The 15,023-nt window shown below is 51.5% G+C and overlaps 2 protein-coding genes across 5 annotated transcripts in view; one reads left to right on the top strand and one right to left on the bottom strand.

Annotated features, from left to right (window-relative positions):
- The window catches only part of ZBTB4 (zinc finger and BTB domain containing 4), a 15,526-nt gene extending 10,432 nt beyond the window's left edge, over positions 1 to 5,094 (top strand). For all 3 annotated transcript variants that reach the window (XM_027519515.1, XM_027519517.1, XM_027519516.1), the window contains one exon: positions 531 to 5,094. In XM_027519515.1, the coding sequence (XP_027375316.1) occupies positions 531 to 2,487 (1,957 nt within the window). In that variant the 3' untranslated portion in view covers positions 2,488 to 5,094. The remainder of the gene's footprint in view (positions 1 to 530) is intronic.
- On the bottom strand, positions 4,680 to 14,968 carry CHRNB1 (cholinergic receptor nicotinic beta 1 subunit). Of its 2 annotated transcripts, XM_027519520.1 has the most exons (12): positions 14,845 to 14,968; positions 14,620 to 14,759; positions 14,000 to 14,044; positions 13,412 to 13,521; positions 13,200 to 13,308; positions 12,701 to 12,848; positions 12,038 to 12,247; positions 8,761 to 8,984; positions 8,090 to 8,271; positions 7,592 to 7,739; positions 6,664 to 6,841; positions 4,680 to 5,702 (listed from the first exon to the last, which is right to left on the bottom strand). In XM_027519520.1, exons 1-11 carry the CDS (start codon positions 14,903 to 14,905, stop codon positions 6,701 to 6,703), a joined length of 1,518 nt encoding a protein of 505 aa, XP_027375321.1. In that variant the 5' UTR covers positions 14,906 to 14,968; the 3' UTR covers positions 4,680 to 5,702; positions 6,664 to 6,700. The 2 variants fall into 2 exon arrangements, with proteins under 2 accessions (XP_027375321.1, XP_027375320.1); XM_027519519.1 differs by lacking the exon at positions 4,680 to 5,702 and having other exon boundaries at positions 5,734 to 6,841.
- Positions 14,969 to 15,023: the final 55 nt, after the last annotated feature.

The raw sequence follows: 15,023 nt of genomic DNA, 5'->3' as shown, positions 1-15,023 counted from the left end.
CCACTGGCCCCTGCTCATCTGTTTTCTGTCACTCACCCTTCTGCCTCCCTCCAGCCCCGTTTCCTCCCACTGATGTTTATTTCTTAGCACCGCCAGGTGTCACGTCCTGGCTTGGTGATGTGGAAAAGGCCAAGGAGGAAACAGAAAGTTGCCTCATGGGGCAGGACAATAGGAAGCACAGGCATGTCCATCTACAGTTCTAATGTACCCTTGTTGATAAGATACTTCCCCATCTGTCAGGTGAGCTTCAGAAGGCGGCTTTGGGAGTTAGGCAAGGTATGTGATTATTCCCAATTCACAGATGGAACAGCTGAGGCCTGGCATTGCACAGCCAGTGGGGGACACTGAACTAGGACTGGTGTCCCTTCTGAAGCTGGTGGGGTGAGACAAGCAACATGAGAGAAGGGTGAGCAGATGGCTGGGGCAGTTCAAGGTCTGAGCGGAGACAGGAGAGAAAATGGGAAGCTAAGGCCCTAGCCTCAGGGCCCCTGACTCAACTGGCTCTGTCCCTGCCCTGTTCCCTGGCCCAGGTACCAGTGCATCTTCTGCTGGGAGACCTTTGTCACTTACTATAACCTGAAGACCCACCAGCGAGCCTTCCACGGCATTAGCCCAAGCCTCCTGGCCAGCGAGAAGACGCCCAATGGAGGCTATAAGCCCAAGCTCAATACCCTCAAGCTGTACCGCCTGCTCCCCATGCGGGCGGCCAAGCGGCCCTACAAGACCTACAGCCAGGGAGCCCCCGAGGCCCCCCTCTCTCCAAGCCTCAACACAGCGGCCCCTGTGGCGATGCCAGCCAGCTCGCCACCCGGACCCGCACCTGCCCCAGAGCCTGGCCCCCCACCATCTGTCATCACTTTTGCCCACCCGGCTCCCTCAGTCATTGTACATGGGGGCAGCAGCAGTGGTGGAGCAGGGAGTGGGCCGGCCAGCACAGGGGGGGCCCAAGCCGCCTCAGTCATCACTTACACTGCTCCCCCACGGCCCCCCAAAAAACGTGAGTACCCACCTCCTCCCCCCGAACCTGCAGCCGCACCAACCAGCCCAGCCACAGCAGGCAGCCCAGCCACAGCCGCAGGGCCCGCCACAGCCATGGAGGAGGCCAAGGGCCGGAACCCACGGGCCACGAGGACTCTGACGTACACGGCCAAGCCAGCTGGCGGGATTGGCGGGGGCGCGGGTCCCCCTGCAGGGCCTGGCCGGGGCCCCTCTCAGCTCCAGGCTCCACCGCCACTGTGTCAGATCACTGTGCGAATCGGTGAGGAGGCGATTGTCAAGCGCCGCATCTCAGAAACAGACCTGCGTCCCGGGGAGCTAAGCGGCGAGGAGATGGAGGAGAGCGAGGAGGAGGAGGAGGACGAGGAAGAGGAAGAGGAGGAGGAGGAGGAGGGGCAGGGGGAGTCCAAGGCTGGCGGGGAGGACCAGCTCTGGAGGCCCTACTACTCCTACAAGCCCAAGCGCAAGGCTGGAGCTGTGGCCCCGGCTAGCAGCGGGGGCAGCGGGATGCCCAGAAGCCGCCGGCCACCTCGCTGGAGACAGAAGCTGGAACGGAGGAGCTGGGAGGAGACCCCAGCAGCCGACGGCCCCACGGGGCGTGCCCGTGGTGAGAGGAGACACCGCTGTGAGGACTGTGCCCAGACATTTGCCAGCCTGAGGAAGCTGCGCAAGCACCAGGAGTCCCACAGCGGGGGCCCCCACAGCTCCCGGTCTGGACGGAAGCCCTCCACCCGCCTCACCTGCCCTCACTGCGCCAAGGTGTGCAAGACGGCCGCTGCCCTGAGCCGCCATGGGCAGAGGCACGCCGCCGAGCGACCCGGGGGCACCCCCACGCCTGTCATTGCCTACTCAAAGGGCAGCACTGGTGCCAGAGCCGGGGAGATTAAGGAGGAGGCCCCCCAAGAGATGCAGGTCTCTTCCTCCAGCGGGGAGGCAGGTGGTGGAGGCGGGAGTGCTCCTGCTGAGGAAGCTTCTGAGCCTGCCTCGCTCCAGGACCCTGTCATCTCAGGAGGGGAGGAGCCCTCCGTGGGGGCAGGAGGGGCCACCTATGCATACCCACCTGTGCAGGAATTTCCACTGGCTCTGATTGGGAGCGGCCGGGAATCAGGCAGTGGCAGGGGAAAAGGTGGGAGTGAGGGGCCAGGTGGGGCTGGCGGGGGAGACCGGATGGAGGCGATGGGAGCTGCCAAAGTCACCTTCTACCCTGAGCCCTACCCACTCGTCTATGGTCCCCAGCTCCTCGCCGCCTACCCTTACAACTTCAGCAACCTGGCCGCTCTCCCGGTCGCTCTTAACATGGTCCTACCTGATGAGAAGGGTGGGGGGGCCCTTCCCTTCCTACCAGGGGTCTTTGGCTACGCAGTCAATCCTCAAGCAGCAGCCCCTACCCCCCCAACCCCACCACCCCCAACTCTTCCTCCACCGGTTGCCCCCAAGGGAGAAGGGGAGAGGGCAGGGGTTGAAAGAACCCAGAAGGGAGATGTGGGGTGAGCTCTGGACCCAGATCCCCCCTTTCACCAGATGCCACCCTCCCTGAACCCCCGCCACTACCAGCTCCCCGGCCTCCCTGCCCCTTGGGAGCCCCTCCACACTCCTGTGCAGGGACCTGGGGGCCTCTGGAGCTCAGGGGTCAGGCTGCTTTGTGTGAGATTGTAGTTTTCCCACCACCTGGGAAGGGGTCTTCGGTGGTTCCCCTCTCAGTTCTCCTCCAGGGAATGGCCTCCGTGAGGGGCAGGGCCAGCTCATCCCTCCTCAAGCCCTTGGGGCAACTGAGCAATATACTTCCATGAATCTCTACTCACGGCCCCCACCAGCTCTGAATGTCTAACCCGCCCCCTGATTCCTAAACTTAGGGGGAAACCATCTTTCTCCCCGAATGTTCCCCACCCTGCATCTTGAAGCTTTCTCTAAGCCCTTGCCCAGATGCTTCCTAGCACATTCCATCCTTTTGTGGCCCAGGGCCTGGACCAGACCATTGTGATACCCAACACTTACCCACCTGGGAGTGGGCTTCAGATGCCATTCTTCCCAAGGGTGGGTTTCTGTGTCCCTGTTCCCTTCACGTTAAGACGCCATGCCTTCCTTGGCTTCTACGCCTTTGGATCTTCCATATTCCTCCTCCTACTCCAAGACTGTGGAGATGGCTCTCCCATCCTGGTCAAAGAGCGGGGTGGGAGGGAGGGCTACCTATCTGTTCCTTGGCTGAGTTCTTTCCCAGCCCAGGCAGCACCAATCTCAGCCCTGCTTTGACCCTCAAATCTAGTAAGCCCCAGACTCTTCACGGCGAAAGAGGTGAGCGGATTGCACCTCTTCCTGCCTCTGTATATGGCCTCATCTGGGCTAAGCCAGATTTGGGGGCCAGGAAGGAGAAGCTCTATATAGGATGGGGGAGGGGTCCTACTTCCTCCTTGTTTTTTTTCCCAATGGTTTCTCCCAGACTAGACCAAATAGCCAGAAAAATGATGGGGGTTGGATGGGTAGGTAAGCCCGAGATTTGCACACGACCTCCCATCCTTACCTTAGCCCTCTTTCCCCCCAGTATCACTTCCCTCACCAATTACTCCAGATGGTTTTTGGGGAACCATCCTACTCCCCTGGTGGGCTTTGGGGTATCCCCACCAACTTTCCCTCCAAAATAGCACCTTACACCCCATCTTTGACTCAGTTTCCCACACCCAAAGATCCCAACCTAGGGATGGGGTACAGGGACCTTGTAAGTCCCTAATCCCTAATTTGCACTAGTTAACCCTGGTCAGGGGTCCCTATGTTTCCTTCCAGTGGTGGAGTTGAATAAATGTTCACTCCTAATTCTGATAACTGGGCCTCCCCACTCTGTGATTGAATGAACACTTCCCATCCACCCACCTCCCCCACCACCACCCCCCCCACACACACAAAAAGCTCACAAGGGGAGAGCCAGTTTGGGGGAGCAAATTTGATAAATGGGAATTAGAGGAGTGCAGTTTAAAAAGGGGAAAAGTTGCCATCATCAAAATGGCAGTCCTTTTCCCAGCTACTGTTTTTTGGGGCCGAGATGGCTGCCCTCTCAACTGATGCTGAAAGGGCAAGATCATGGCTTTTGGAGGGAGGTGGTTTGGCGGGAGGGACAGGAGCAGCCTCCTGCCTCCTCACACCCTCCCAGCAAACGGAAAGGGAGGTTTTCGACAGGCTCCCTGAATGTTAACCATGGAGGAGTGTCGCTCCTTCACTCCTCCTCCGTCTCTTTGCACTTTTCTTGGTCTTGGCCGCAGTCCGAGTGAAGAGTTTCCTACTGAATGTACTGAGTTCCAATTTTTAAGGGGGAGAAAAGTTTAAAACAGGGAAAAATGAAAAAAAAAAAATCACTAAAAAATTCCCACAAATCTTGTTTCTGGCACTTTAGAAAAACTGCGAAAAAAAAAAAGTACATAATAAAGAATACATATATATATATCTACACACAAATTATATATATAAATATATATATATATACACAGCGGAACCACAAGAGAGACTGAGGAAGGCCTTGGAGGCAGGGGGCGGGTGCAACGGCAGTGCCCCTATAACCTTAACCTGCACTCCTCTGAGGCAGAACGGCACAGGAGATGGAAGGGGTTGAGGATGGACCAGGGAATTGAATTTCACAACAGGTCAAAATTCTAAAACCATGGACATTTTGGGAGAACTGAGACTGTAGACATTTATTTTGTTTTTTTGTTTTTTTAATCTGATTTAGGAAAATAGTTTCCAGAATTTGGTGGTTCTGGGCAACAAAGGAGATTGTGGCGAAATGGAGATTAAAATACATGTATCTGAGCTGGGGAACTTGAACCTTGTGAATTTCAGATGTTGGAAATTTGGGATTTTGCAATTTCGTCTTTTGAAAATTATCAAGTCTTGTCAGTTTGTGCCCTCTTTCCCCATGTTCCCTGGGAAGAAGGGTGACGGTGGAGTGGGAAGGCCACTGGTTCTGTGCCACAGCACGCAAGATTTAGAATTCTACAGACTCTAGCTCTATATGTAGTGAGGACCCAGATTTAGAGAAACTGACCAATATTTATCTCCGCATTTGTGTGTGTGTCCAACTCTCTAGGCCAATAAACCAACAAGACAAACGAATCGTGCTCCGCAGTGGGATGCCAGGTGCAATTATTGGCGTGGCTGGTGGGTCTGGCTGGACAGGGACATGCTAACCTCATCTCACAGGGATCCCTACGAGGTTAGCCCTGTTTTCCCTCTTTAGGACAAGAACTTGCAGCAACTGAGTAGGTGTGAGTGCCTGTTGACCCTAGGTCCTTCACTGTAATTGCTGCAGCCACTGGGCTCAAACTGACTTTGCTCTGACCTCCAGGCAGAAACATTAACACAGTCCAGTTCACACAGCCTGCTGGGCACATGATCTTCATGTCCCAGAAGGGCCATGCCTCCAACCAGGTACAGCCTTTTCTCCAAACTGAAAGGAAACTGAGGCACAAAATGTGTGACGGCCATAAGCGACACTTTTCTTGTTCCACTCCTGGCCTTCCACGAGCTTCAACTCCTCATCCCCTGTCCTTCCGCTGTATTTTGTCTAGCGTTACTCAGGAATGAGCAAGGTAAAAGAATGGTTAGGTGGGTGGGGGCTTTGAGGAATTCTGATACAAATACCTTGACTGGAGTGGGCGGCCACAAATCGGCTCTAGCAGGTTGCTGCCAACAGGGGAATCAGATCTGGTGTTACTGTAGACCTTAAAAAATTTTCAAGAGAAGCCAGAAATCCAAATTTCTCTGTGAAATATCCACATTTTAATTTATTTATAATTTTTTTACAGCTCAGAGTTTTATTCGGTCAACAAAGGATAGTACACCCTTGAGGTGTGAAGGCAGGATGACCCCAAAGGAGAGTCTTTTTTTGTTTGTTTTACATTTTAAAAGAAGCAAACCAGATTTAAAATTTTGGCCAACAACATGAGCCAAACAAAACATATCAGTGTGTAACTCTGATGTATAATGTTTTTGTTTTCTTATATGATGCTCAGTCTAGGGGCCAGATTCTAAATACTGTTAATATTAGCTTCATTTTACAGATGGGGAAACTGAGGCATAGAGCAGTTTAGTAGCTTGTCCAAAGTTTGAGCACCAAAGCTGGAACTTGAAGTTTTAAAAGTGTGCTTTTTATCCTCTTTACAAATGCATCTTTTTAGAAATAACCTTTTCTTTTTTAATCCTAAAGATATTACATATTACAAAATATGATAAACTGCAGAAAGGCAAAAACAAAAAATGATCACTAGTACCAACATGCAAACTTCAGCACTACTACTTAGTGTATTTCCTCACAGAAAAAAAAAAAAATCCCTATTAATTCAACCAGAGGTAACTGCTATATAGGTTAGGATCTGTGCTAGGTGCCCGGGATATTACAGTGAACAAGACAGAGTTTCTGCCCTTAGAAGGCATACAGTCTAGTTCTTGTCGTTTGTTCCATTCATTGCCAGCATAGGTGTTAACATCCAACGGAGCTTCCTCAAGAAGCCAAAGAATAATAAACTGTTAGTGCATTTCAGGTGGGCCCAAGTCCCCCAAATGCCTAGTCCCATTTAGGCTCCCTCCTTAGAAATGAAATGATGAGAGAACTGGACTCCTAGTGATGGAGTTAAGATGCAGAAAGGTACAGGGCTTAAGAGCCCTGCCAAACTCTCAATTCACCTGGCCAAGGATCTGGATCTCCACCTTCGTCCCAGCCTCAAGGAAAAGGGTCGGCGGGGGGCAAGTGGTACGTGGCATCCAGAAAGATGACGAGGGTCCCAACGCTCGTGAAGATGATGAAGGTCCATAGGAAGAGGCGGTCCACTACCATGGCCACAAATTGCCAGTCCTCCTTCAGCTGGGGTTAGGCAGAGGAAACTGTTCCTGAGTCCGGACCCCCAGGAACGGCTGCCTCAGGGCCCTGTACCCCATCCAGGTCCTCCCACCACAGCTTTGAGACAAGGGCCGGCCTCAGTATAGCAGAGAGCCACCACAGGCGATGGATGTGAATCAAGAACAAGAAGGAAAGTAAAGACAGGACCCATTGAGGCAAACTTCCACTCAGAAATAAACCCAAGGGACTTCCCTGGTGGTCCAGTGGCTAGGACACCACGCTCCCAATGCAAGGGGCCCGGGTTCAAACCCTGGTCAGGGAACTAAATCCCACATGCCACAACCAAAGATCCCATATGCCACAACTGCTGCTAAGTCGCTTCAGTTGTGTCCGACTCTGTGCGAGTCCATAGACGGCAGCCCACCAGGCTCCCCCGTCCCTAGGATTCTCCAGGCAAGAACACTGGGGTGGGTTGCCATTTCCTTCTCCAATGCGGGAAAGTGAAAAGTGAAAGTGAAGTCACTCAGTCGTGTCCGACTCTTAGCAACCCCATGGACTGCAGCCTGCCAGGCTCCTCGGTCCATGCGATTTTCCAGGCAAGAGTACTGGAGTGGGTTGCCATTGCCTTCTCCGATATGCCACAACTAAGACCCGACGTAGCCAAATAAATAATTAAAAAAATAAAAATAACACCGAGTGCTGGGGGAGGAGCCTGTTTGCGGGTGGAGCCAAGGCCCCCCAGGCCTTGCCCTGGTCCACCCTTGGTGGACATACCACGTCATGGTCTTCCTGTTCCTGCAGCTGTCGAGCGATGTAGCTGATCGAAGAAACGACCTCCCGTAGCTCAGGAGGGAGACCCACAGCCCGGTTTGGACCATCGATAAATCGCCGCAGGTCTGGAGCAGACAGTTCAGGCTGGAACCTGGAAGAGGCGGGACTGTTTGGCCACGCCCAAGGCGCAAAGACAGCCTGGGCTGGTGCTCTAGCCCCTGCCCCAATTCCCTCCTCCAACGCAATTCCGTGTTTCAAAACCTGAGAGGGCCCCTCCGGTTCTCGCCGATGGCGGCGACCTCTCTAACCTTCTGCAATTTTTCCTAACCTCTTAAGCTTTTTAGTTCCCACCTCTCCACAAAGTGGGCAACAGATGGCATACTACAACTCCCATGATGCTCAACCACAACCTCCGGGAGCTTAGGCCGCCTGCACCGCACAGTCTTCTGGGAATTGTAGTTCTCCCTCCCTTTTATGTGGGCGATGGAGAGTAGGTATTACCTGTTGGGTTTGGGGAAGAGAAAATCATTTGGTGGCTTGCGGATGAAATATTCATCTGTTCCCCGACCCCAGCCACTTCCTGGAGAATCCCTGGGAGCTATGGAAGGTGGCTCCTGCATCTGGTCTCTCTCAGGTTTGGGCCTCTTCAGACCCAGGTACAGAGGGAGTTTGTGGATAAAGATCTGCAGAGTAGATGAACAGGCATGTTGGAGGGGGTTCTCAGGCCTTGAGACCAGAAGAGAAGCCACAACCCACCCCCCTGGTACGTGCCCACTCCTGCCAAGCGTGCCTGAGTCTCACAGGGCCCAGAGTTCTTAAGTGGGTTAGGAGACATCCTGACTGGAAAGAAAAGTTCTAAGGGCTCCCACCCTGATAGTAAGTACCTAGCCCTTGGAATGCTTCCATGGGACCCACCCCACAAAGGGCAGTATTGATGAAGAGAGTCTGGAATCCACACAGAGTTAATAATGTGAGGATAAAATTAATTGTGCAACATTTCAACACCCAAAGACCCTGGCACTCGGACACTCAACCAGGAGTTGAAGTTGTAGTCTCCCTTGGGTCTGTGAAAGGGAAGGTTGAAGCTGATGGGAGAGAGGAGTGAAGCCTGGACAAAAATCCAAATACTAGGATTGAGAGTTAACACAGGTTGAAGGAGGAGGTCTTCTTACCTGACGAACCCAAAGGGGCATTTGGTGGGTGTGGGGTGAGCGATGGTGCAAGTTGAGGACCACAACACTAAGGATGACTGAGAAGGTGACGAGGACCATGGTGAACATGAGGTACTTGATAATGATGGGGACAGACAGGGAGGTCTCAGGTACTTTGTCTGCCAGCAGCAGCAGGAACACAGTGAGGGTCAACAGGGCAAAGATGGAGAGCCCCATCTTCTCTCCTTGGGGGACAGAGGGGAAGATGGAAGAGTTAGGCTTTGTCAGAAGAAGATCTCCCTGGCATAATCAGTGACCATGTTTCCAGCCCACTCAGACAGGGTTTTGGAAGGGCCAACTGCAAGCAAATGACTCCTGCATTTAAACCTCCAACCTGGACTTATTCCCCTAAATTCCACGCTTGCCTTCCTAACTCCTCCATTTGGGTGTCCAACCAACATCTCAGACTTAACATGTCCAATACTTAATTCCCTCACTGCCGACTCTCCCCACAGTCTTCCACATTTCATAAATGACAACTCCATCTTTCCTGTGGCTCAAGCCAAATCCTTTGAGTCATTTTCTGCTCTTGTCCCTCTCATCCCATATCCAACCCATACCAAACCTTATTGGTACAAGCCACCATTACCTCAGGTCTGAGTTATTATAAAGGCCTCCTCTTTGCTTCATCCTTTGCCCCCTGCTGACTGTTCTCAACAGAGCATCCAGACGGATCCCTTAAAGATGTAAATCAGATCATAACACTCCAGTAGCTTCCCATCTCCTTTAGCATAAAAGCCAAAGTCTACTTTGCAGCAAGGTCTTCCCATGAACTCTCTGACTTCATCTGACTTCATCTCCTACTGTCTTCTCTCTTGCTAACTTGATTCAGTTACACTGGCTATTTCTTGAATATGCAAGGCATACTCCCACCTCAGAGTCTTCACATTCACTGTTAACTCCTCCTGGTAATTTCTTCCCTCAGATATCTACCGTGGTCATTCTCTCACTTCCTTCAAGTTTTTGTTCTAATATTGATCAGATATTCCCTTTTTAGTGAGACATTCACTGACCAGCCTATTTTTAAATTGCAACCCCTGTGATAAGCCATAATGAAAAGAATATGAAAAAGAATATACATATGTATAACTGAGTCACTTTGCTATACAACAGAAATTAAACACAACATTGTAAATCAACTATACTTCAATACAATTTTTTAAATAAATAACTTGCATCCCCTACTCCCATCCTCATCCTCCCCAAACCCTTCTCCTACTTCATTTTCCTTCTTAGGACTTGACCTCTTCTTCTTTCTTTTTTTTTAATATTTATTAATTTGGCTGCACTGGGTTTTAGTTGCAGCATGAAGGATCTTTGATCTTTGCTGCAGCATGTGGAAATTTTTAGTTGCACCATGAGGGATCTTTAGTTGTGGAATATGAACTCTTATTTGCAGCATGTGGGATCTAGTTCCCCAACCAAGTATCAAACCTGGGCCCCTACACTGGGACGTCAGAGTCTTAGCTTCTGGACCACCAGAGAAGTCCTTTGATCTCTTCCACTATACTGTTCAATGGATTTATTTATTATGCTTAGACTGTCTCTTCCACTAGAATGTAAACTCCATGAGAGTAGGGATTTTTGTCTGTTTTATTCACTGATGTATTCCCAGTGTCTTGCACATTACAGATGCTCCACAAATATTGTTGCATGAATTAATAAACCAACCCCTGTAGCACAAACTATATAGCAAATTGAAGGATCTAAAAATGAACAAAGTATATAAGAATATGCCAGGTGGCTGGTTATTCTTGTGACATACAACAGGTACTGCGAACTTCAGGGAAGGTATTGAAATAAATAACATTTATGGTCTGTTCTAGTTTAGTTCTATAATATTGGTTTCCAAGATTTGCCTTGCTCCAAGAAGAAGAAGTTATATGTGAAAGTGTTTCTAGAGCTTCATCATTCTCCTTCCCTTAGACAGAGAGGACTTGATTCCAGAGAGAAGGAAAGCATGTGTTTTTTGTTTGTTTTGTTTTGGGGGCCACAGCAGTGAAAGCCCAGAATCTTAACCACTAGGCCACCAGGGAACTCCCGGGAAAAGCATGTTTTGAATACCGGAGTTTAGGACATCAGTCTCTGAATCAAACTGGTACTAACCAGGGTTGGAATAGCGATACCACCTCTCTCTCTATAAGGTCAGCTGAATGACAAACGCTCCTAGCCTCTTTATCCTCCTCTGAAACAGGAAGACAATTCAGCATCTACCTCACAGAGTTGCGAAGATTAGAATTGAGTTAGTATATGCATTCTGTGGATGGAGGAGCCTGGTGGGCTACAGTCCATAGGGTCGTAAAGAGTCAGACACAACTGAGGTGACTTCACATGCACGCACATATATAAAACATATTATTTGTATTATCTTATAGCAAGTGCTCAAAATTAACAAATTACATACACTTACACAAAGTTTACAGAGTACCCTGCATAGTTCTCTCAACTCAGTTAATCCTCAAAATAGTCCTACATGACAGGGACAGTGGGTGTCCGAGTTCCAGATCAGGACACTAAGAGATTAAGGAATTTGCCCAAGGTTACTCTGTTAGCACTTTGTGCTGTATTACAGAGAACTGTTGGATATTATTTTCTAGGGAGATGGGAGGTTTAGGGACTAGTACTCTTGCCTGGAAAATCCCATGGATGGAGGAGCCTGGTGGGCTACAGTCCATGGGGTCGCTAAGGTCTGACACGACTGAGCGACTTCACTTTCACTTTTCACTTTCATGCATTGGAGAAGGAAATGGCAACCCATTCCAGTGTTCTTGCCTGGAGAATCCCAGGGACGGGGGAGCCTGGTGGGCTGCCGTCTATGGGGTCACAGAGAGTTGGACATGACTGAAGTGACTTAGCAGCAGCAGCAGGCATCTGACAAGTGAGGGGACAGAGGATGCCAAGAATGGGAAAAAGAAAAGGAACAGTTATCTAAGCCTGGGAGCTTGCAGGTCAGAGGAGTGGCAGTTCCAGGGATGAGATCCTAGGATTCTGAAGGGAAGAGTTCAGAAGTTACTAGATGCAGAGAAATGAGCAGCAGAGGGGAGATAGCACTTGAGGTTGGAGGGGAAACCTGAATGCAGATGCAAAGGCTCTTCTTGAAGGGAAAACCTAGGTAGGATTGCTGAAGCAAAACTCCTGATGGCCTGAGTTGGCAGGAAAAACTTCCCTGTATTATGGGTGAAGAGGAAGAAGCTGAGCTATTGGTAAGTAAGATAGCTGGGGCTCCTCCCCCCCTTACCTGCATCCGGTGGCAGGTAGAAGACAAAGATGGCCAGGAGAGTGATGAGGATGCATGGGGCAATGACGTTGACCAGGTAAAAGAGAGGCTTCCGGCGAATGATGAGGTAGAAGGTGACTTCTTCACGTCGTCCTTCCCCGCCTCCCCTAGGATCCACTGAAGGCTGAATTAGCCGAGAAGGCTTGTGGATAATCTCCCATTGGCCATTCTCTTGGTGGGGTGAGGGGGGAGAAGAGAAGGTGACAGATATGAGACATGTCTTTGTTGGTGCCAGATATGGCTTTTTTTTTTCTTTCTTTTTCTTTTGGCTGCTCCATGCTGCTTGTCATAGTTCCCCAGCCAGGGATTGAACCCAGGCCCTCAGCAGTGAAATCACAGAGTCCTAACTACTAGATTGCCAGGAAATTCCCAGATATGGCTTTCTCCACCACATCCTAGAGCAGAGGAGACCTATGTAATAAGGGGCAATAAGGGGCTAGCTATAGACCCTGGGCTGGACAGCCCATCTCTATTTGAACGAGTCTCAATTTCCATACCCACAAAATATAGATAGTTATATCTATCTTGCTGACCTCACAGGGACTTGTTGATGGATTATGTTTATCAGCCTGTTAGAAACTGGAAATCATAAAGCCCATGGATGTGGAAGTCATGCCCACTCACCAATAAAGGTCCCTTCATGAATATACACTTCCTGCCGCTCCTGCCCCTCAGGACTCAAGCCAGTTTGCAGGCTGACCTCTGAGCTGTCATAGCTATAGGAACTGAACACCATGGTGCAGTTCTGCCAGTCAAAGGGGAAGTAGGTGACCTGGATGGAATGGAGAGTCACTAGAGCTGCCAGAGAGCTGGTTGGGGCTGGGGGAGTTGGGGAGGTCACAGGGCAGACAGGGGTCAGAGGATACAGCCCCTCAGGAGCTAGAGACCACCAAGGGAGATCACCTAGAAGTGGAGTCATAGAGAAATCAGAAGGTTGTTTGGGGAGGCCATGGACATTGGAAGAAAGGTCACTAAGGAAGACTGGAAGTCAATGAAAGTGGACAGAGAAGAGGAAACTCAACAGAGCGTAAGAGGGATGTGAAGGTCATGGGGATAATGGAGGAGTAGGTCTGAGGGAGGGTTTCTACAAGCGCCTTGAGCTTCCCAGGTGGAGCCCGGAGACCTGGATGCTGCAGCTGCTGCGATAGATGCCCGGGGGCTGCCAGCGCATGGAGCCGTCGGAGGACACCACGACGTTGATGTCCAGAGCAACATCAAAATTTCCATCGTTACTGTAGGAAAAGAATCAAATCAACTCGGATCAGGCCCAGTCCTCCGGAGGCCGCTCCCCTCCGGAGGCCCTGCCCCGTCTCCCAAACTTTGGGAACATCCTACTTGTTTAGGAGCACCACGTCGGGTAGCCACACGGATTCCGCTGAGATGCGGAGTGAATCGATGCCCTCGTGCTCCTCAGGGTCCCAGCTGAGCCTGTAGTCAGTCCATTCCTAGGGAGGCAGAGGCTGAGGGGCCGTCTGGGGTTGGAGGCTGGGAGAAGCCTTGGGATGTGCGCAGGAAGCCCGGGCAGGGAATGCAAGGGAGAGCCGCGCAGGCATGGGGTGTGGTTCTGGAGGCCTGGGCTCTGATTCCAGTTCCATGTGCACTCTTTGGGACCCCATTAACTAATTTTCCTTCCCTCGCATCGGGCCCCAGTTTTTCCATTTTGTAAAAACGAGGGGGTTGACGAGCTAGTCTCTAAAACAATGATTTTCAAACCGCAATTAGCGACTCTTTTAATGGGTCAGGAATCACATGAGTGGCCCCAAAGCAGGGTCTAAATTCTTTTCTGAAGCTTCTGTTTCAGTTACAAATGTGTTTTCTAAGGTCATGATGAAAAAAAAAAATTCTTATTGGGCGGGACATTCGAGGAAATTGTAAAGGCAGCAAGGTCGCCCGCCCTTTCCCACCCTGCGGGGGTCTCCGTACCAGGTCTAAGTAGACTTTTGTGCTCATCTCCTCATCCTTCTCGTTCTAGAAGGGAAAAGTTTTAAGGGTAGATATGATGTAAGTGTAGAGAAATAAGGGGCTCGGTAGGTCAAACTCCCCTTGGAAACTCCCTTCTTTTTCCGAGTCGCACTCTCTTGGGTTCAAGCCCCATCTCCTATAAGCTGCGTGGATTTAAACCCTATCTCGCAAATTTCCTGCGGTCCTTATGGCCAGCCAATTCATTTACCAGTCCCGACAGGGACCGGACTGAATCTCCATCTGCTGTTTATTAACTCTATCCGGCACCAAGCTCCGCCCCAGCCTGTGACCCCGCCTCAAGACCCGCCCTCTGGCCAGTCCAGCGGCCTCCAGCTTCACTTCAAGATCCGCCCACAGGCCTGATCATCGTTTTACCCGGCTCTACCCGGGTCGGTCCAGCAGCCACGCCCACAGCTTGTCCATTGGTCCGATTTCGACCCAACCTGCTCTAATATCCCGTCAGTCTCCTAGTCTGGCTTCGCCCCGGACCCCTCCCCCAGTGGTCCCTGGGTCCCGCCCTGCCTAAAGCCACGCCCCTAGTCGCCTAGTGGCCGGACGCAACTCCCCGCGTGCGCCCTCACCAGGCTGATGAGTTGCGCCAGGGTGAGACCAATGCTGACCCAGACACGGTCTCCCACCTCCCGCGCCGGCCGCACCGTGCTATCATAGCCTGAGAAAAGTTTCTCGCGGAGTCGGCCCTCCGCCTCCGAGCCGCGGGCGCCTGGAGGAGGAAAGAACTGAGTGAAGCCTTGGTGCCCGGCCACGACCTCTGGCCCTGTCACTGCCCCTTTGAGGCCCACACTTACCCGGGGCGAGATGCGCCCCCAGCACCCCCAGCAGGAGCAGAAGCAGCGCCCCTGGGGTCATAGCCCGCCCGCGTCGCTCAGTGAGTCCGCTGGGTGAGTCGCCAGGACAGCCAGCGCAGGGGAAGTGACGAGGCGCCCAGGAATGTGCACCTGTTATTGGGGGGCAGCTGCCAGCCCAC

The sequence above is a fragment of the Bos indicus x Bos taurus genome, chromosome 19 (genome assembly GCF_003369695.1).
Source record: "Bos indicus x Bos taurus breed Angus x Brahman F1 hybrid chromosome 19, Bos_hybrid_MaternalHap_v2.0, whole genome shotgun sequence".
Lineage (NCBI taxonomy): Eukaryota > Metazoa > Chordata > Mammalia > Artiodactyla > Bovidae > Bos > Bos indicus x Bos taurus.
The sequence above is the reverse complement of the archived record's forward strand: the minus strand, read 5'-3'. Positions and strand labels throughout refer to the sequence as shown.

What these genes read in the sequence shown, in the direction of transcription:
- CHRNB1 (XM_027519520.1), bottom strand. Translation starts at nt 14,905, where the DNA reads ATGACCCCAGGGGCGCTGCTTCTGCTCCTGCTGGGGGTGCTGGGGGCG. An exon ending in GCAGCAGCTGCAGCATCCAG is followed by an intron (nt 12,849 to 13,199) that starts GTCTCCGGGCTC and finishes CATTCCATCCAG; the next exon opens with GTCACCTACTTCCCCTTTGA. An exon ending in TGCCCCTTTGGGTTCGTCAG is followed by an intron (nt 8,272 to 8,760) that starts GTAAGAAGACCT and finishes TCTACTCTGCAG; the next exon opens with ATCTTTATCCACAAACTCCC.